The sequence below is a fragment of the Rattus norvegicus genome, chromosome 16 (assembly GCF_021556685.1).
Source record: "Rattus norvegicus strain SHRSP/BbbUtx chromosome 16, alternate assembly SHRSP_T2T, whole genome shotgun sequence".
NCBI classification, from domain to species: Eukaryota; Metazoa; Chordata; class Mammalia; order Rodentia; family Muridae; genus Rattus; species Rattus norvegicus.
Window position 1 is genome coordinate 7,034,008 of NC_141549.1, and position 22,817 is coordinate 7,056,824.

At 38.7% G+C, this 22,817-nt stretch overlaps 1 protein-coding gene across 18 annotated transcripts in view; it reads right to left on the minus strand.

Annotated features, from left to right (window-relative positions):
* Ankrd28 (ankyrin repeat domain 28) overlaps positions 1-22,817 on the minus strand; it is a 132,144-nt gene that overhangs the window by 34,647 nt on the left and 74,680 nt on the right. For 11 of the 18 annotated variants that reach the window (XR_015639398.1, XR_015639397.1, XR_015639400.1 and 8 more), the window contains 9 exon segments: positions 21,132-21,202; positions 15,838-16,038; positions 14,199-14,286; positions 12,582-12,724; positions 10,694-10,906; positions 5,096-5,174; positions 3,317-3,431; positions 2,035-2,117; positions 131-194 (listed from right to left, as the gene is read on the minus strand). Coding sequence is in view for 10 of the 18 variants with exons in the window: in NM_001427331.1 (NP_001414260.1) it covers positions 131-194; positions 2,035-2,117; positions 3,317-3,431; positions 5,096-5,174; positions 10,694-10,906; positions 12,582-12,724; positions 14,199-14,286; positions 15,838-16,038; positions 21,132-21,202 (1,057 nt within the window). In the remaining 8 variants the exon portion in view is untranslated. 18 annotated transcript variants of the gene reach the window in all.

The following is a 22,817-nucleotide window of genomic DNA, read 5'->3' on the forward strand; positions in this document are numbered from 1 at the left end:
ACTCGCTCCTTTCTTTCCCCAGCCCCGGCTGAGCCCAGGCAATCTTGAGATATTAAATGCATACTCTAACAATGGCTTCCATAATTTCCCCCTGCACCTTTAAAAAGAAATGAAAATACTATTAACATACCCTCCAGCTGCCGCTGCATGTAGACAGGTTCTGCCAAAATCATCTGGGGTATCTATGTCAAATCCTGTAAAAATGAGTATATTTTTTTTCTCTTATATAATACTATAGATGTACTACTTTGCATTAAGATATCAAGAAATGTTAAATATCACATTACTCTTTTCAACCCTAAGCAAGTATCTATTCTTAACATACAAAATAAATAAAGAAAACATACTAGTAAACACCACAAAAAACAAACAAAAACTAAACAAACAAAACTCCTGTAGTGCCTGTTTGCAGGGCTATGGCAGGAGTGATGGCTCACAGCTCAAACCTACCCCTCACCCCTCACCCCTCACATCATCCCAGTCTCATCATCCCAGCTACACAGAAGGTTACGGTGGAGGATCCTTTGAGTCTTGGTATAAACCCTGGCATAGGCAGGCAGGCAAACAAAACAATTCTACTTTCTAAAAGGCCACAGGGTGCACTGGGAATAATAGCCAACAAGAAAAAGAAATGAAGTACTGATAACAGACATAAATACAACCCTTCAAGAACATACAGTGAGGGGTTGGGGATTTAGCTCAGCGGTAGAGCGCTTGCCTAGCGAGCGCAAGGCCCTGGGTTTGGTCCCCAGCTCCAAAAAAAAAAAAAAAAAAAAAAAAACCACCAAAAACAAACAAACAAACAAACAAACAAGAACATACAGTGAAAAAGACCAGCCATGAAAGATTTCATTAGGTGAGTCTATAAAAACTGTATTATCAGGTGGCTAATACACCACACTATGCTAATGGGTGTTTCTTGTATAGGGATTAAAGATACTCCACAGTGGATGTTATTTTGGTTATAATGCACATGAACATATTATAAATACTGAACTGTGCACATCAGATCAGTACACATATACGTGTATAGTATAAGATGTCTCAGTAGCACCTTAGCCGGGTCTGACAGTAAACACCTGCCATCTGCGCACCTGGAGGCAGAATCAGAGCTGCAAGTTCAAGGTCAGCTTTGGCTTGACAGACTCTCACTCATCCCCCCCTTTCTAAAAAGAGGCTGTTTACTTTGTTCAATGTGGCTATTATGAACACTTTTAGTATTCTCTTTCATGCAAGTGGGGACCAACAGCTTTAATGAATACCTGTTGATACTCAAATAAAACACAACAATCAATTTATACACGTAAAATATCTCACACACATGAACACAGCTTCCCCTAAACCTCAGAAGAGTGTCTCACTCTATTAAGATTTTTACTGAACCTCATTACTTTTTTTCAGTAAACATGAACGCTAATATTTAACTTTCCTATAAACTGAGAAATAGAAAATAATTTAAAATTAATTAAATCTTTTATAGTCAGTAATTCAATGCACTTAATAAGGATCATAGTTTGCAGTAACGCTAACAAAAATCCACACCAACTAGTTATAACATTTAAAACTAAGTAGTGGTAATGAATTAATAATTTGATGAGCCTGTAAGATAGTCATAATTCATAGTATGACTTTTTTCTTTTCTTTTCTTTTTTTTTCCCCCGGACCTGGGGACCGAACCCAGGGCCTTGCGCTTGAAGCGCTCTACCACTGAGCTAAATCCCCAGCCCTCATAGTATGACTTTTAATGCTCAAAATGAAGACCTAAAGGAATGAGACAGGTAGGCCAGGTGTCTGGCTTCTAGGACCAGCTGACTAGGACAAGGAGGGAAGACTGCATCACTGGGTAAAAGCTGCACCATCTATGAACACTCCATACCCCATGAACCAATCAACAAAGGGAATCAATAAAGCATTGCTCAGAGCTGATGAGGTAACTTTCAACGGAAGGGAGGGAGGGAGGGAGACTAGCAGGGGGAGGGCGGGCTGAGCACATCAAGCACGCACATAAAACTGGTCGGTTAAGGTTCCACTTACCTGAAGAAAGGAGTTTCCTGCAGCAATCTGAAAAACCACTTAAGGCTGCCAAATGGAGTGGGAACATTCCATGAATACCACGCCTTAAATGAATAGAAGAGACTTCATTACAACACATGCAAAACATAGTAATTTAAAGAGACAACATAGACATCACTTAAGTAAAAGAGAACTGGCAGTGCAGAAACTTAATACTTTAGAGAAAATCTGTCCGGTCACTGAAGAGCAGTAGTTCATCGGCCAGCGACACTTGCCGAGCCGTCTCTCTGCCCGCAGCGCCAGCATCACTGCAGGCTGCTGCATGCTGTGCATCTGTGCTGCAGCGCTGAGGGCCAGCAGCACCTTAGAGCACGGCATCGACATCGCTTTTCCAACCAAAATGTCTCTAGGTACGTGCTCAGGGAACAAAACTTCTGCCCCATCTCACCCCACCATTTAAAACTATTTCTGTAAGGTAATATGCTCAAGACCACTCATCTCAGTCATCCTGTAGTGTAACTTATCTGTAAATAAGGAGAACATTGTATGGATCCTTATATAGTAAAATTAAATCCCGTAACTAGAGCTATCTACGGAAATGTGAAAAATCTTAAGCCTCTATATACATTGCTGAATGAACAATAATATATACTTTGAACCACAAAGACCATGCATATAGCAGCATATCACTTATGAATATATAAAAAGCTTACAATTGCTCATGAATACATATAACGTGATATACAGGACTTGAAAACACCAATTTGAGAGTATGATCTTGACTTTTGCAGACTATATACAAAATAATTCATGCTTTAAAATTTGTAGGGCAACTTCAATATATAAGACAATTAAGAGTAAAGTTTCTTATTAATTAAAGAAGCTGGGTTCGGGGGGTGGGGTGGGGACCACTTTTAGCAGCAACTGGGAATTCCTGGGCTCTGCGCGTTAGTCTGAGCCCACTGTCTACAGCTGGGCCAAGAACAAAGCTTTTGGGTGTATACAATTTTTAGAATTTCTAGTTTGAAAACAAAGGGATAAAAGTTAAATTTCTTATCAAAATTTTGTGGGAGGAAAAAGAAACAGAAATGTAAAAACATGCCACACTGTCTAATCAAATAAAATTATACATAAAACATTTAAAGATCTATCAAGTGTCAAAAGCAAAAGGTAAACGAAAACCGACCGACCGACCGACCGACCGACTCTACAATGCTGAAGACGCCCTTCACACTTCCTCTCTGGCTCCCTGCTCTGCCTTCCCCAGAGCACAGCCACCAGCACGCCTGGGCGCACTACTTACTTTGCAGTGTCAGCACCACTTGTGATAAGAGTGTTGATCAGCAGTTCATGGCCATACCGGGCTGCTATGTGCAAAGGGGTGTTTCCATTCTTATCTTCACAGTCAATCACAGCTCCTGCAACAACGGACACAACCCAGTCAGACCTAGACTATACACACGGACTGGCCAAAACCGTTACACGCAATGGAATACAAAATGGTGCTTAAGCATGAAGAAAGGGACACATTCTGACTAACTTCATCCACAACATATTTACTGGAGTTACCAACTATATAGTTAAACATTTTGTTAACTGAGTATAGGATTTAAACGTATGTGAAATTAACAGAAGGGCTCTAGGGTGTAAGGCGTCATGCAGACAGCTGCTTACAGTTCTTTACACATCTTTGGATCGTGAGCTTTCCCCCCTGGCAGAATTCTAGCAATAGAAAGCTAACAAAGAGGTTCGTGAGGAGATGGCTCAGTTGGCATGCCTGCCAGGAAACATGAGGAACAGAGCTCATGTAAAGCTGGGTATGGTAGTGCCCATCTGAGAGTCAAATGCTCATAGGATGAGGTGGGACTGAGAATCCCTGGAAGCCCGTGGGCCTGACAATCTGGAGCTAACACCGTAAGTCTTTTTAGAACCAGGGAGAAGATATAAGGACTAACACCTGAAGTTGTCCTCTGATCCCCACATGCACCACAGACAGCACTTGTATACTTTTCTTTCTCTCTCTCATGCACACACAGCATACCTACATATAAAAGAATGCTTGTTAAATGCCAACAAGAGGCTGGAGCGCTGGCTCGTTGGTTAAGAGTACAGGATATTCTTTCAGAAGACCTGGGTTCAATTCCCAGCACCTACACTGCAGTTTACAACTCTGTGTAACTTGAGTCCCAGGGAATCTGACACTCTCTTCTGGTCATTTTTGGCACCATATGCACGTGGTGCACAGATGGACATTCAGGCAAATATTCACGTATATAAAATAAAAACCAAAAAAGAACAACAAAACATCCTAAGGACTATTAACAGTCCTTTGGAATGTGGTCTGAAAAACAGATTCACATTAGCAGCCATACAATGATTTAAAAGTGTAGTTTGGGGGCTGGGGATTTAGCTCAGTGGTAGAGCGCTTACCTAGGAAGCGCAAGGCCCTGGGTTCGGTCCCCAGCTCCGAAAAAAAGAACCAAAAAAAAAAAAAAAAAAAAAAAAGTGTAGTTTGTCTAGTACTAATTCAAACATGAGAGAATACGGTGCAGAAAAAAACTGAACACCTAAGAAGAGTTCAAAAAGCATTCACACGGGGGAAGTGAAGTGTAGCAGAGCTCATGCTAACATACACTGCATGTGGGAAGGAAGTTCCCAATTAGCAAGACTGAGGAAAGAAAAGGCTGACACTAAATATGCATAGAATTTGTAGTTGGGTACGGTGGTACATGTGGTAAGAGGCCTGTGAATTCAAGGCCAGGGAGCTTCCTTGTAAGCTATACAGGGAGATTCCTCCCTCCTATTCCCTCAAAAGAGAAAGAAATGAAATTAATAATTCAGAATGGAAATATCTGAATGGCATATATTCATAGTCTTTTATCCTGTGCTGATTTTCCAGAAATTTGAAACAAAATCTTAACTGTATACACACTGCTATGGCAATTCCACAGTGACATTCACTCTGTGGGTTAAAAAAAAAACAAAAAACAAAACCAATCAACTAAACAAACAAACAAATAACAACAAAAAACCCCCAAACTACAGTGAAGAAATAAAAGAAACAAACAGAAATACTTTTTACCACTCTGGATGATGGTTTGCGATCTGGAGAATCTGCCGTGGAGGGCAGTCATATGTAGGGGGGTCTTCCCATCTTTACTCTGAAATAACGCAACAAAGAAAAACTGTTCGATGACTATGCTAGACCCAGAATATGCATTCCTTAGTTGAACTTTAGGTATTTTCTTATATAAATTTATAAATATTACACAAGAAGCAAGTCTTATGAAGATAAACCAGCCATAGACTGGCTTCGTATTTTTTTAGTGTGTATATCAAATAAAAAACATGGAAAACTCCCCATGTTTACTACTTATGCAGTCCTGTGTGGAACTGTAAAGTAGAACTTTAAGATTTTTATCCTACAGGTGGGACAATAACAACGTAGGCTATTAAGTGGTTCACCCGAGGGCACTATAACCCCAGTGCTACAGTCACACAAGATGTGCTTCCCAAGTGTCACCTTCTACCTTGTATCTCCCACCTTAGGTCACTTTAAGTTATTTTAAATAATACATCTTAATTTGTTTGCAATTATTTGTATCAACATTGTTAGCTATTTTCTTGAATTATATAAGGTAATCAGTCTGGCTGGCTGTACTTTTCTATAATTCAGAAGCAATTTCAAATGCAAAATAATGCTAGAGTGATGTGATATTATTATTTTCCTTCTAGTTAAATGATGGTTGGTTTTTTTTTTTAATCTCTAAAATCTGGTGAGTCAACTACACAAGGAGAAACCGCTTTGCATCTCTAACCCTTCAGCACTCTGCACATGCACGGTGATAAACGTTCTAAGTCTGTACTAACCCTGTAAAGCTTTTCATGGTACAGAGACATGAATGGTTACCAAGGTATTTGATTCTATAATTGTCCTAGCTTGTTTTGGGACACAGTCACCTTAGACTCACTACTCTGAGCTTGTGATCCTCCCAGCTGGGCCTCCCGAGTGCTGACATCAAAGGCTGCACTGCCTTGCCCAGCTTACTTCTTTAGGGATTTCTAGGCTCTGAAGGCACTGGAGGAAAAGGAGAGTCATATATGCACGTGGACTCAGAAGCAGGGCATGGGTGTGGACGAGCTGCCTAACAATTTTGAGCCTTTACTTCTTCAAACTGAAAATGAGGATATTACAGGTCTGTTGCAGTCTAAATATTACCACCTTTGTAAACCACTTATATAACATACCTATACTTGTTATTTTATTTTGTATTCTACTTCTTTAACCAAGAGGAAAAAAAGCACAAAGATATTTAACAAAAGCATTCTAGTCTCACGTTTTCAAAAATGTTCAGTATGATTTTAATTCAGTGTTAATTTTATTAACAGGCATTTTTGTAGACAAAAAACAAAGCAAATAAAAATATAAACAGGATTCATAATATAGTGAAATTTGATAGATAAGACTTCAGTTAACATTTTTAGGTATAATAAACACATTTTATGTATAATTTCAAAATAGTTCATATATGACGGTCATTTAATACTCACAACCCTCAGGTAGATACTATTATTTTCAGGCCAGAGAGGTGGTCTAGTAGCTCATTGCTAAACCTGATGACTTATGTTTGGTCCCTGGGCAAACACTAGGAGGAGAACCTAATCCTCTGATACACACGCATGCACTGCACACTCTGAGTGGATAAATACAATAAAGCATATACACAATTAGACTATTCTATTTTATAAGCGAGGAAACACAGAGCCCGAGATTAAAGTCTGCTTTGTCTTCTAGCTAATGAGATGGACCTCTATAGGCTCACAGAGAAAATGAAGATATATTCATTTCCTGCATAATGATTACAGAAGGTGTACATACAAAGTAATATACGAAGGAAGAAGACTACCAGTTGAAAGATATGCCTTAACACTAGGGAAGTACATTTATTTCTCTTTAGAGAAAAATAATTGTCTTTAACTATCTAAAATCAAATAAGAGTCAAGATAGAAGTTACTTTTTACATCTATGTATGTATTATTTATTTCTTACACATACGCTAATGTCATGGTGCACAAGTGGAGGCCACAAGACAACCTGCACGAGTTACCTCTTCTTCTATTATGTGGGCTCCAGAGATAAAGTTAGGTCGTAAGGCGTGGTGGTACCTGATGTGCTGAGCCATCTTGCCAGCAAGTAAAAGGCAGGTCACCTACATTCTAATAATTGTTCTCAAACCAGCAACAGCGACACGACTCACATTTACAGCAGCTCTGTGCTTGAACCTCAGTGTGACAGACTTTGTCTGGTTAAAACATTCATTCTTTTATTTATTATCCATCCATCCATCCATCCATCCATCCATCCATCCATCCATCCATCCATCCATCCATCCACCCACCCACCCACCCACCCACCCACCAATCTTCCTTCTTGAGACAGGGTCTCAAAATCTAGTGTGGCTGTCCTGGAACTCACTCTTGGTCTCAAAACTCTCAGAGATCCACCTGCCTCTGCCTTCCAAGTGCTACCACAGCATAAAAAATTCCTTCTGTTGTCTGAGACAGGGTAGGGTTTCTTTGTGGAGCCCTGGTGGTCCTGGAGCTTATTCTGTAGACCAAGCTGGCCCCAAAAGATGCAGAGATCTGACTGCTTCTTCTGCCTCCTGAGTGCTGGAATTAAAGGAGTGTAACACCTTTTTGGGGGGTTAGGGGGTTAGTTTTAAAAGAACTGCTGCACAGAAATGAAGGAACTGAGGTTAGAAGGTTCCAGAAAAGTAGCAAGAACTTTGTGTAGACAAAAGTTTTACCGAATGGGAGAGATTAAAAGATTTTCATAAACATTTTACAAAGTGGGAATTAAATGATCTGAATCTCTTTGCATAAAACTTTTGCAAGATCAGGGAGGTTATGGAATATTGGCCACTGGCCACTGGCCACTGGCATTGCGGCTAAGTAGACTAACAGACAGGTGTGGAAGAAAAATCTGCTCTTAAGAACAGAAGAGTTGGTCTTGTTCACCATCTCAGCACTCAGGAAGATGAACAGAAAGACCAATGAGTCTGAGGCCAGCTAGGGTATTCAGTAAGAAGCTGTCTCAAAATAAAGACAGTCAGGCACTGAGGCTATACTCACCTATAAATAATCCTAGCACGTAGGATGCAGAGGAAGGCCAACCTCAGCATATAGCAATTTAAAAAGCCGGTCTGGGCGACATGAGAGTCTGTCTCCAAAAACAGTGAGGGAAACACTCTCAGTCAGGACTACTATTACTGTGATGATGCACCAAGATGAAAACAACTTGGGGAGGAAAGGGTTTATTTGGCTTACACTTCCATATCGCTGTCCACCACTGAAGGACGTCAGGACAAGCTCTCCAATGGGCAGGGGCCTGGAGGCAGGAGCTGATTCGAGGCCATGGCGGGTGCTACTGACTGGCTCGTTCTCTACAGCCTGCTCAGCCTGCTCTCTTGGAGAACCAGGGGTCACCAGCCAGGGATGAAACTATCCATCAATAATAAATAAAATAAAAGCCTGCTGTATGTTTAAACCCAGCACCAGGGAGGTAGAGGCTGGTGGATCTGAGAGTCTGAGGCTAGCTCGGTCTATAAAATGACTTCCAGGGCAGTCAGAGCTACACAGAGAAACCCTGTCTTAAAAAACAAGAACAAAACAAAACAAAGCAAAAAGAAAAAGAAAGAAAGAAATCAAGAAAATAAATGACTTAACTTGCAGCTGGATCTTATGGAGGCATTTTCCCCAGTGAGGTTCCTTTCTTTCAGATAACTCTAGTGTGTAAGGTAAAAGACTGGCCAGCACAGAGAGAGGGAGTGGGCACTGAGCCTTCGTGTTGGTTGAAAACCTAGAGCTATCAATATTTTTTGTACAATTTCAGAGGTACATGGCATTTCAGAAATCATCAACTCAAGACACATGCTTCAATGGAATTTAGCTCCAATATAGCTCAGACCCCTGGACTGAAAGGGCTATCACAAACCGTGGCAAGTTTTATGGTCTCTAATGTAGGCTGCTGCCTTCAAATCTGCTCAGTCACTAAGACATTCCTTTTGCCAACTAATGAAATGTCCTCATGTGATGTACAAAAGCCAGTACTGAATTTTATAAACCATTAAGGACATTATGTCCACTATTTTGACCATTTTATAAGTTCAACCTCTTAGAGAATAAATTCTCAATTTAAATTTCCTAAGACAAACAGAAACAATCAGAGACACGGACATGAACCAAGTGACTTATTATTAAGTTGCATAAAATATCCATGCCTAAATGTTAGTGTATAAATTGTTATCTTTAAAATCTAATCTTTATCCTTTAAATACAGCAGCATATAGCTGAAAAGTAATGGAGTAAGCCTTCATTATTTCCATGAAACATAGGGAATAGGTTAATTATAGATATACATACATACATACATAATACATACATACATATATACACACAGTATGCTTTGCTTCTAATTGAGACATGGTATTGCAATATACTTTAGGGTAGCCTCAAAAATCCTCCTCCTCCTGCCTTAGCTTCCAAGTGTTAGGGTTACAAGTGTATGCAAAACTGCTTATCTATAAATGTCTATTTCTGTATGTGCTTGTGTGAATGTGAATGTGAATGTGCATACACCGTGGCCAGAGAACACTGGGTATTGTTCCTCAGAAACAAGCAAACAGTGAAAATACCTTTTAACAATGAAAAATGACTATGTACTATAAAATAATAATGCCTGAAATCTTGGTTACTTGTGTTTCTCACAGATTTACAGTGAAAATAAATTTATTTTGACTCCTGAATTTTAACGTATTTCTAAAATGCTTACGTTACTCCTGAAAGCAATTATGAAAAGCCAAGTGACTAATCTTTATGTGTAAAAGACACCGATGTTTCTATTCTAACACCACGAAAAAATCTTGTAACAGAAATTTCAGAAAAGAACAATTTCAAAAAGTCTCACAGCATGAATATCCACAGACATACCATCTGGATTCTGCACTAAAACTTTACTCCATGTTTTCTATCACATTATCAATATAATTATTTGATGCTTTAGAGGTAGTCACAAGTGTTATCACTGTGTGACAATCAGGATCTATCACTATTCAATATCTAGAGTCTCCTTCCTAAAACAGCGTTTACAGATAATGAAGGGCACTGATCTTAAAAGCACCCCTGGTGGGTTTTCACGAGTGAATATCTACAGTACACAAACCCTTGCCAAAGTACAAAGCAGCCCCGTTACCCTGTAAGGTCTCCTCATGCCCCTTGCCCAGGTGACCTTCCCTTCCTTCTCATGGGCAACAACTGATCTGTTATTTCCCCCAACTATAAATTCTGGAACTCCAAATAAACAGAATTCCATCTGTTCTAGAATCTTACATAGAGGGGAAATGTATAAAATTCTTTCTCTGATTCAACATAATATTTTAAAAATGTATCCATGGGAGGGATGTATACTGGGAGTTGACAGTACAGACAGGGTCTCACTGTGTAGCTCTGCCTGCCTCTGCCTCCAGTGTGCTGGGGTTAAAGGCGTGTAGCACCACAGCTGGCCTCATCTATGTTCCTAAGTTTACTAGTCGAGCCTTTATAATTCTGGAGGGTACGGTATGAATGCTGTTCTACATACGTTAACTACATATGTAAAGCATGCATTCTAACTGCTTCATACCTTCATATTGACGTCGGCCCCATTGCCAACCAGAAGTTCTAAACACAGCGCTCCATGCGTTGATGCAGCAGCAAAGTGCAGAGGAGTGAACCCTCTCTCATTCTTCTGATTCACATTAGCACCGCAGTCTATGAGCTCATTTACAACAACATCCTGTCCGTTGTAACAGGCCACGTGAAGAGGTGTGTTTCCATAGGCATTTGGTTCATTCATCTATGGGAAATATGAGTGTGAAGGAATTCACATTATTAGTTCCAGACAGAGGGATGGGCACAGGATGAGGCTTTATAATGCTAAGGTTGTGGTTGTTATTTTTACAGTAACAGACCCAACAACAAGCAGTCTGGTTTAAATGGGCTACACACATGTAGACAATGTGCTTCACACGTACAATGTTAAACTGCTCCACGAGAGCTATTTAAAGAAAATAAAAAACAATATATTTTCAAAAGTCTTTGAGCTAAGAGAGAATTCACTATACATAAGTGGAGGCAAGAATACCTTGTTCATCTACTTCAGAGATCCTTTAAGGCCATTATACTAATTGGTTGAAAGAGAACAATAAGAACTGCTAACAAAATGAATCTTGTAGCCTTCTTGTAGGACTTCTCTGGGTCCCACTCAACAATATGTTTGGGTGTTTTGCAACTTCTTCTAATGCCCACATTTTCAGTGTCCTCCTTGTTTTTGATAAAGTGTCTCTCACGGCCCTGTCATGTCTTGTCTAACTAGCGTCACATACTTTTAACAGCTTTTGCAATTAAGACTTAATTGTCTCTCCTTCTTTGTTCTCTCCTTTCTCCTTATCTACTCCTTTGAAAAACCAGTAAGTTTGATCCACATGTTCCTACAAGCAGGGACGGTGGCATACACTCATTACCCAAGCACTTGCAAATTGAAATAGCAGGATTTCAAATTTGAGGCCAACTTGGGCTATACAGTCCCCAAAACCAAAGGAGTAACTCTACGACAAGTGGGAGTAAAGGACATATTTTTTAAAGAATAATACATAAAACCTTGATGGATTTTTATTCAGGGATCAAATATATACCAAGAGATTACCATCCCTTCTTAGCCAAAAAGAATGTTAGTACTATATAGTGTTTATAGTACATACATATTTATTATAATACATTTTGTTGTCTTCCTCTCTTGCTTTTGCCAGTATCCCATAATGCTATAGTCGTTTAAAATAATGTTAGACTTACTGGCTCAGAAAACTGATAATGACACAGCTAACTTGTCAACACCCTGAGAATTGAAAGAAACAGAGCTCCAGGAACTGAAAAGAAAAACTTTAGGCAAATCACTCATCTTTGGAATGGGTTTTAACTCTTTACAGAGTGTGTCTAATTATCTATCATGCTGGCTAGTTTTATGTCACCTTGATGCAATCTAGAGTCATCTTCAAGGAGGCAACTTCAACTGAGAAACGGCCTCTATAACTGGGCTGTAGACAAACCTACAGTTCACTGTCTTAATCAGTGACTCACGTACAGGGCCCAGTCCATTGTGAGCGATGCCAACCCTGGGATCTAGAGAAAGTGAGATGGGCAAGCCATGAGGAGAAGCCAGTGAGCAGCACTCCTCCATGGCTTCTGCATCAGCTCCTGCCTCCAAGATCCTGTCCTGACCTCCCTCCTTTGATGATGAAGAGTGCTGTAGAAGCTTAAGCCAAATAAACTCTTTTCTCCCAAACTGCTTTGGTCATGGTGTTTCATCCCAGGAGAGTAGTCCTCACTGAGACACAGACACTGATCTCAGTGTGCCAGCTAGTGACGTGGAGATGAAGAGAGATCTCACTGTCACCTTCCAGACCTAGGTCCTGAAAACAGAGTAACAGAGACACACAACACACTAGTTTACACTGCTCAGCCTGTATACCTACATCAACTCCAAGATCTAGAAGGTACTTGACTACACTGATCATCCCACTAGAGGCTGCTGCATGAAGAGGTGTGTAAGACTTCTTATCCTTACACGTCACTTCAGCTCCATGAGATACAAGTAATTTCACTACTTCAATGTGACCTGAAAATACATAAAAAAACAAAGAAACCCATCAGCACACAGAAATAATTAAATATATCCTGAATACCTTTTAAGAAATATAAAATAGCACATTAATTTTCTAATGCATGATGACTAATAATTCATGCTGTAATTCAAGACAATTGAAAAACATCTAAGAATTCAGAATATCTTTGAAAAATATTGGTAGAGAAAATAACTAAAAACCATACAATTTACTTCTAGTTTTAACCTTGACTAGATTTTGTTCCTCTATCTTTCTTTCTCTTCTACCCTGTGATGATGTCTTCTGTCAGGTCAGGTCATGACACAGCCGGAGGGAAGGCACTGACCAGAGGATAATCTCCACTTGGACTTCCAAAGCTCCAAAATTTTAAAAATAAATTCTACTCAGGATAAATTACCTAACCTTGGATATTCTGTTATAGCAACAAAAGATAAACCAAGAATGTACTGCTATCTTCAAAACAAAGAATTCCTTTTTAATCATAACCAATTGTACCAAGGACAACCAGGCCACGGTGGAGTCCACACACTTGACTATTTCAGAAGCTCAACTTCAAACAATATTATTCTGGCCTTCATTTCATGAAAATAGTCTGTTAGGTCAAACCTAACTCCTTCAAAGTGAAAGGCCAACTATACTCCACTTTCTGTGCACACCTTTTTAACACAAAATGTGTTGTTTAAAATCACATACATAGTTTCTAAACTGTCCCAATGAATAACCTACAATAGCTACTCAGAAAAGTCTTCAAAGACTTAAGGATATAAAACTCCAAAGCGAGGGACTTTAGAATCAAACAGAACTCCTTCAGGCTAACTTCAGGTAAACTTCAATTAACAGAAAAATGTTCCTTATATAAGAAGAGGCACATATTTTTGGCACTAAACATCACATCAGGTTTTGGCCCTGAAAGTAGAGTATGTGACTAAAATGGTAGGTACCCTTAGGGATGGGAGTGTGCACTTATAATCCCAGTGCTGCGGAGCTGGAAACAAGCAGGTTTCTGGGGCTCTCTGGCTAGTCTGTCTAAGTATATACATGTGTATATGTGAGCACACGAATCCCCCCCACCCCCCGGTCTATCAGCTCATAGTATGATTTAGGCGTTTTTTTTGCAGTGACAGAGATTGAACTCAAGGCCTTGTCCATGCAAAGCAAACACAGTATCACTTCAGCTTTACAACACATCTTCACAACTTATACCTTAATAATCCAGTAAAAGGATGGATATGAGAATGAGCTTTGAGTAAATACCTGCCATAAGATAAACATCCCAGGCCACCAACTGTCACGTCTCTTCTAAGTTTTCTTAAGCTAAACCTAGATCTGCTGTGGCACATCTCTGCCTGTTCTGCTTGGGTAGCAATGTCAGACACTGTACAACTCAGTGATATTAAAAATGCAAAACCTCAAAGTGCATTATTTCCCCTAAATATACTGTCAAAAGTAAATTTTAAAAGTACGTACCCATATATGCTGCCCAATGGATCGCACGCCTATCTTTTTTGTCAAAAGCATTAATATTGGCACCTCTGGACAAGAGTAGCTTGACCATCTGGAATAAAAGTGAATAGTTTCACTGAGATTGAGAATTAGAACTATTCATAAACACGCCTTGTGATTATTTAACTTGATTTTTTCACACTGAATTGCTTTAGTTGAAGATAGTTATGATAACATATTATAATATATAGTATGGTAACATGGGAGGGTTGGTTCGCTGTGTTACTGAAATCAGGCTGCAGTCTTTTCTAAGATGCCACTTTGCAACTACTCAGTATTTTAAGAACATCTAAGCAGGTACAGATCTTGAAATTCTAAAGTTTGAATAATTAAATAGAAGTTGTATTGTTATTTACACCTAAAGTGTTATTAGAATGTAACTGTCTCATACCAGTAATGTCTGAAATTTAATTTAATCATCCATGGCAGATCTATCACATTTAAAACAAACTATTACAAAGTCTACTTAGCTCATAATGAATTAATACTAACATTGTATTTATAATTGTTTCTCTACTTTGTGTGCTACAGTTGATGCAAGGATTTAGAGCACTGCAGTGTGAAAACAATTAGGTCACTAGGCTTCCAGCTGCACAATCCTGAGACTGCCATTTGAAAACTGTGATTTTGTGTCTTCAAAATGAAGGACTAGGATCTGGGTACACTGTTGTTTCCACTGCTTAGAGCAGGCCAAGGTTTAAGAGTTTGGAACATAACAACGATACAAGAAGAAAAAAAAGAAAAGGCAGGCGGGGGTGGGGGGAGGGGCTGGATGAAGGTTCTTCTAAGTCTGGTTCAACTGGGCTTGCCAATGCCTGATGAAAGACAACTGCACGTTTTGTGTGTCATGAAAACTTGTGTGTGTGTGTGTGTGTGTGTGTGTGTGTGTGTGTGTGTGTGTGCGCGCGTGCACACGCACGTGCATGTGGGGGCCAGATATTGGTCCTTCCACCTTACTTTGAGATAGAGTCTCTCACCTGGAATGCACCACTTTGGCTAGGAAGGTTAATCAACAGCTTGGAGAGCTCTGGCTGTCTCAGCCCCCTATGCTGGGATTACAGGTGCACACCAGCACCTCTGGCTTTCTACATGGGTGCTGGAGATCTGAACTCAGGTCCTTGTGCTTGCACAGAAAGTACTTCAAGGGCTCAGTCATCTCCCCAGCATTGGGATGGCTAATTTTCTTAATCTGCTTTCTTTGATAGTTGTCACTAAGAAATTATCTTAAAAGAAAGCAGAGTTGCCAAACATTGCCTTTCTGTGCTATTATTCTTCCTTCTGAAAGAACAAGGAAACTGCTGTCACTCTGTGCTCTCTTGACAATGACAGACTATCTCTATGTTATCCTACAGCTAGCTGACAGTCTGCTCATTCTAGGTCATTATGGAATTCTAGTGTATGCGTGTGTAGTACATACAAAATAAATCTTTTAATTTGGGACCCCTTACATCACTGAAAAAGAAAAAAGCTAGGAAGCTTGCTAAGGGCAGTATCAGGAGCATTTTTTGCTTTTCCTGTGAAATGAATGAATTAAAGGAAGGCAAACTCATTACTAATTAGAGGCTAGAAGACAGACAATCAGTCTGTAATTGGAGGCACCTACCTCACCATGCCCACTGAAAGCGGCATGGTGTAATGCGGTTCTCCCTGCCCGGTCTGACACGTTCACATTGCTCAGAAGAGGGACCAAAGACTCGGCGCACTTCACAGCTTTATTGGCAGCGGCGATATGTAACGGGGTCTGCCAGTTCTTATCTCGAGCATTAACGTCAGCAGAATGCTTCAAAAGTATCTGAACTGCTTCCTAATACACAAACGAGAGGATTAAATACTCTGAGAAGTTTATAAAAATGTACACATATGGAGAAAATCAAAGTTATGAAAGAGCTCACTATAAATAATGAAAATTTAAGAAAATATTTTGAACTTAAAGATAGTACTTAGAGCCATAAAAAGATATTATCTTGATAAAACATTCTCTTTTCTTACTAAAAGCACAGCACTTTCTATAAAAATGTACAGACAAAAAAAAACATGTTTTATTAAGTGTTAATAGCTTATACTTCTTATTAGCAAAATATAATTATATACATTAAAGAGCTTTAAGATTTATTTTTTGATGTTAAATATGTGAAATTTTAAAAAGACATTTCTCATCTTTCAAAGAATTATGCACAATATTTTACCAAGTAGAAAAGACTCACTAGATCTGGTTAATTAAATTAGTATATATAAAAGTTCTTTTATGGTAATGCTATTTAACATGTTAGTGTTGAGGCAACTTAAGAATTACTGCTCCAAGAAATCCATCTCCTAGAAGTACATGAGAAAACCCACACTACACTTCCACAGTATAGGAGTTTGTTACGATTCCCCGGAATCTAGCATGCTGACAACATTAAGCAATATATTCATAATTAAACAGCAAATTTTCTCCTCACAGGGATAATCATGTTTGGTAAGTACGAAACCACGTATAAAAACAAAAAGCAACAGCACTAGAACAGAATCTCAATACGAAGACTTTAATTAAAAATGTACTGTGGAGAACTTGTGAATAAACACCATCACACAGAGAATCCACCAGACCCAAAGTCTACAGATCACAGTGCACGACCTTCTGCACCCTGAAGCTGTGGGACTTAACGCTGGGTCTTACCTTCAATATTTTTATGCATTTATCTGCCACCCCCTCCAAATCGGAGTTAAAACTAGAAAAACAATGAGTTTATTTGTTTCTATCTTGTGATCTATATCTGCATTCCACCCTTCCTTATCACCTAATATTTACCTTTTCTCGTTCTCTTTAGACATTCCTTATCTGCTTATATGCATTATTTATGAATATATAGAATACATAAATTATAGGCCAGAGTCCATGAGAAAAAACATGTAGTTTTTTTGAAACTATCTGGCCTCAATTAATATTATATATTCTAAGTCCATCAATTTTCTTGCAAATTTTAATTTCTCTTTCTTTAAAGCTCAATAATACTGTATTTGTACCATATCTTAATTGACCACTCATCTACTGATGAGCAACTAGACTGGCTTCATTTCCTTGCTATAGTATATAAGGCAGCAATAATCATGGGAGTGCAAATATCTCTGTGGATGATAAGAAATAATACAGATTAGGGAATGCATGAATGAAATAAATATTAAATAACAAAACAAAATCAACTAAAGAATTGGTTCCTTGAAAAAGTTAGTAAGAAAGACAAATCCTTAGCCAATGTAACAAAAAGAAAAAGGGAGAAGACACAGGTTAGCAAAATTCAAGATGCAAAGGGTGTCATTATAATAAATGCCAGCAAACTATAGATTTTAGGGAGTGTTATGGAAAAGTATAGTCCAAGAAGCTAGATAACCCAGAAGAAATAGGAAAATTTCAAAATGATTATTACCTAAAAAAGTTAAACTTAGAAAATATAACAATGTAAACAGAAGTTTACACAGTCAAAAGGAAAGAAAAGCCCAGGATCAGATGGATTAACTGCTGAATTCTATCAAACTTTCAAGAAAGATCTCATACCAATTTCTCTAGACTTGTTCCACAAATCAGAAAATGAAGGAGCACTACCAAAATTCATTCTATGAGTTCAGTATTATTCTGATTCTCAAACCAGGTAAAGACACAGAACAACAATAAGAAAGTTACTGACCAGTTTCTTTAATGAACAGATATAAAAATTCTCAGCAAAATCCTTGCAAATGGAATTCAGGAACACATGAAGAAGACTCTGTTATGAGCAAGTGTGCTTCATTGCAGAAAGGCACATGTATATAAACTAATAGATATAATACAGCATATAATGAACTTAAGGACAGGAACCACATAATCATTTTGATTTGACAGTAAAAGGCACTTGACAAAATACATCAGACTTCAAAATAAAGTTTTAGAGATATTGGTAGATGGAATATACACCAAAATAATAAAAGTATATACAACAAAACTATAAAATACATTATATTAATAGAGATAAACTGAGAACATTTCCTCTAAAGTCGGAAACAAGACGTGAGAACTCCTATTCTCCCCTCTTATTTGATACAGTACTCAAAGTTTTAGCTAAAAAGGGGATGGATAAAAATAAGGAGGAAGTCAAACTACGTTTAATTATAGATGCAATGATTCTTGACTTAAAAAACCTATAGTTTCCTAGAAAACTCTTGAAATCTAAATGTAATGTTTGCAAGAGATATTAAACAGCCAGCTATAAGGCTCTCTGATACGTTAATGAACCAACCCTAAGCTGTGAGTCCTGACAGTACAAAGCTAATGTCCAATCGAACCATACAGAAAATGGAACTTTGGAAGTGGCCTCCAGATCTTACTGCTCAGGGCATTTCAAGCCACTGTGCTGATTCCCATCTGCAAAGACACTTTGAGCCTACTGTGTGACTCTGGCTCTCTTAGAACAAACTACCTGCACACTTGCTGAGTTCATAGAGGCCTGCCTGTCTAAGCTAGAGGCTGGATGATGCTCTTAAGAGCTCCTGGAACTTCCTAGATCTAACACAGACGAAGGACATCCCTCCCAACAGATGCTTGTCAAGCACACAGCTCACTGGCTCTGCTTGTCACAGTCAACAAAGGTTAGGAGGATATGAAGGAAGGGGAACACGTTCACTATTGATGGGGATGAAAATTAATACTCCTATTATGGAAATTATTTTGGAGAGCTCTTAAAAAATTAAATGACTATATGACTCAGCTTTTACTTTTGGGCATATATAAAGAACTCAAACCCTATTACTTATAGGACATGCAATAACTCTTGGAAAACTGCCCTTGGGGGGTGCTCTTCTCTAGGAGGAAAAGGAAACTAACTGACCATCTGTCTTCTTTCTTTCTTTCTTTCTTTCTTTCTTTCTTTCTTTCTTTCTTTCTTTCTTTCTTTCTTTCTTTTTTTTTTCCGGAGCTGGGGACCGAACCCAGGGCCTTGCGCTTGCTAGGCAAGTGCTGTACCACTGAGCTAAATCCCCAACCCCAGCTGTCTTCTTTCAAGATTGCTATAAAATAACTAACACACACACAGATAACATTAAAGTGTGAATAGCTATTAAGTTACAAGATTTCAAGGATTACTAAATAAAAGACTAGGGCATAGGCACAATTTTTAGTCTTTGAAATAAAGAATGATTTAGAACTGTTTGAAATATAGGAAACAATGCGAGTATTTAATAGGGTTGGCAAAAAGACTGAAGATGTACTCAGGAATCTACTGACATTTGAGAAGACAGGGAGTAGACCAAAGACACACGGAGGCCTATGACCCTACAATTCCATTACAGTTAGAGAAAATACACAGACCTGTTCAAGAATGCTGTCTTAGTTAGGGTTTCTACTGCTGTGATAAAATACCATGACCAAAAGCAACTTAGTGAGGAAAGGTTTATTTCATTTTATAGCTTATCATGAAAGAAGTGGGAGCAGAACCTCAAGAGTGGAAGCTGGAGGCAAGAGTGGAAACTAAGGCCATGCAGGAGTGCTGCTTACTGCCGGCTTGCTCTGCCCACCCTGCTCAGCTAATCATCAATCGAGACACCCCCCGCCCCCCCACACACACACAGACTTGCCTACAAGCCAAAACCTTAACAGTGCCATTTTCTCAATGAAATCTCTCTCTTCTGGGGCTGGAGAGACAGCTGAGAAATTAAGAGTGCTGGCTGCTCTTGCAAAGGCCTGGGGACCAATTCACAAGCAGCTTACAAACATCTGTAACTCCAGAAATCTGGCACTCCTTGGTATCCATGGGCACACGGCATGTATGTAGTATACAGACATACAACAGGCAAAACATCAAGATGTGGTAAAAACATAAACAAACAAACAAACCAGACCTAGCTGGCTATGTGGTAATAGACCATCATCCTGACCCTTGGGAGGATGAGATGAGGCAGGAGGATCAGGAGTTTGTTGTTAGCCTACATTAAGGACTAAGAGCCTGTCTCAAAAGAACAAAACAAAACACTCTTCTTACATGACTAGCTTGTGCTAATTTGAACAAAGCCAACACAACCCAACCAGGACAAATACCAGGTATCTTAATATACAAGTCTAAATAGGAAACGTCTTTTATCCATGTGAGAAACCTCACATTCTTCAAGGTAATACTTTTAAGTCTACTGCAATGGACTGGAGAAATGGCAGTGTTTGATAAAGTCCAAGTGTGTAGACCTAGGTTTGGATCCTCAGAACCCTTGTAAAAAAAAAAAAAAGCCAAACCAGGTCGGTGTGTAGTAGCTGTCTGCAACCCCAGCACGCTGGAAGCAGAAACAGGGATGCCCAGGGCAGCTAGCCCAGCCTGAGTTGGTCAAGTTCAGCAAAAGACCCTGTTTCAAAGAATAAAGTGGATAGACTATGAACAAGAAAAACACCTGATGTCAACTTTGGGCCTTCACATGCATGTGCATACAAATGCAAGCACACCCATATCTGTGTGTCCAAACACATGTAAACATGTATGAGAATACACATACACCATTCATAAAAATGCACTTAAAAGTAATAATATTCCTAAAATTCAACTTCAATGTTGAAATTAATCATTGTATAATACTGATGACATTGTGCTAAGGAGACTTTTGGGATAGGGCATTATGAACCAGTAAAGAAAAGACCCAAAGAGGATTATGTGTTAGAAAAACACTTTCTTGTGAAGGAGGGGCAGAAATAAGGGTGTGTACTCATTTACTTCAGACTCTCTTAAGAATTTGACACACAAAAGGAGAAATGCAACAATTAGCTTAGTTTGTACAAATTCTGAAGTAAAATGACTGGTCTAGATTGTAATAGTTTTTTTCTTCTGTTAAAGGCAGGTTTAAGTTGGACCCAGGAAGACCAACTTAGTGCTTCTTCATATACATTTACTAAGAGAAATGCCATACCTCACTACAAGATGCAACTGCTCTGTGTAAAGGTGTCAACCATTTGCTGTCTTTGGCATTAACTCTAGCTCCTGCAACAAGAAGAAAAAATTAATTGAAATATTTTACACAAAGTATTCTTAAATAAACCTAAAGTTATGTAGTCCCAAGGGGAAAACAATTGGGAAGTTACTTGTTTATTTTCTTCCAATATATTACCCTTAAGTTATAAAACAAAATTATTCTTTTAAGTTGATATCACTCTCCAAAAAGAATCAGTTCTTTGTATAAGAAGAAAATGAACAGCATTTTATAGTCAGGCTAGAAAGGCCACCTTTATACAGAGCATATTCACAATAAAATCAAATCCCTCTTTAAAGTGTTAATCTCAAATACTTAAAAGAAACAAACATAGTATTATTCCAAGATGAACTGTGTACGGACATAAAATCTTCACTGCATTTTTTTTACTAATAAAATGTATAGTGTCTTAAAGTAATACAAAGGTAATTGTACAGGTATAACTAAAAACACATTGATACTATAGGTTACCATACAAAAATGAATCCAATGTTTACAGATGTAAGAAAATAAACCTACCTAAAAAATCAAATATATGTACTTAAAAAAATTAAGTCAATGAATAAAAATACCAACAAAATATAATTAGATCCAGTAAGATAAAAATATTACATTATAAGGTTAAAAAAAAACAAGTGAAGCAAACAGAAGAGGCTTGTAAAGTAGCATGCTGAGAGCAAAAGGAAACAGCTCTGTTCAACTGCCACCACGTCCTGTCCTATACATCACTCTAGATTTATGCCCCAAACCCAACTCCTAATTTCCTAGATGGTAACAAAAAAAGTATGTTGAATAATCCTTAATAAATTTCTGTAGTTTTATACTTATGTACACAAACCAGAGTCAAGTATTACTAAAATTCCTCCTTCCTAATGCTCACAGCGTTCTGTGTCTAGTGTGAAGGTTCAGGGATGGGTAGTCACGTGCAATGGCTATGTTAGCTCTAATACTGACAGGTACAGGGGCACCTTCTAAACAGTGCTGGGCCCCTCTGCACCCAATCCTCATCTAGAAAACAGACTTCATAACACTTTGGTACAAAAATTATCATGTAATAAATCCATTACATATAGCACAAACGTTGATGGTAGATTTAGAAGTGCTGAACACAAAAGACTATAAAAAAATGAAGAAAATGAATGTAGCAATTAAAAGTTTGAGAGCACCTGAATTCTCTGCAGGCATCAACACTGACAGAGATTGACAGAATCAAGAGCCAACGGGAGGGCTTTCAAGAGACAGAAGGAAATGAACAGCAAATAGAGAACTGGTCAAGGAGAGTAGGGTATTTATTAAAAAAAATTCTCCGCAGTGCTAGGGATCTAAGCCAGGACCTTGTCCATACCTCACACATGCTTACCAATAAGGCGCACCTCTGACAACAGTAAACTCGCGTACTAGTTAGGCAACTAGCTGTCAGGCCCTGGAGGCCAAGAAGACTAAGGCATACAACCTGGCCACAGTGAAGTCAGACCGGTCTTAGTCTAGGTCGAAACATTTGAAATGTTCACTTTTCTTTATAAAGGCTCATGTTGTTGAGTTAATGAAGGACAATGGGGTCTTCCAGTCTCTCATTTGCCTGCTGAGGAATCCCACAATTCTCTAGAATTGATACAGCTCTTTCTA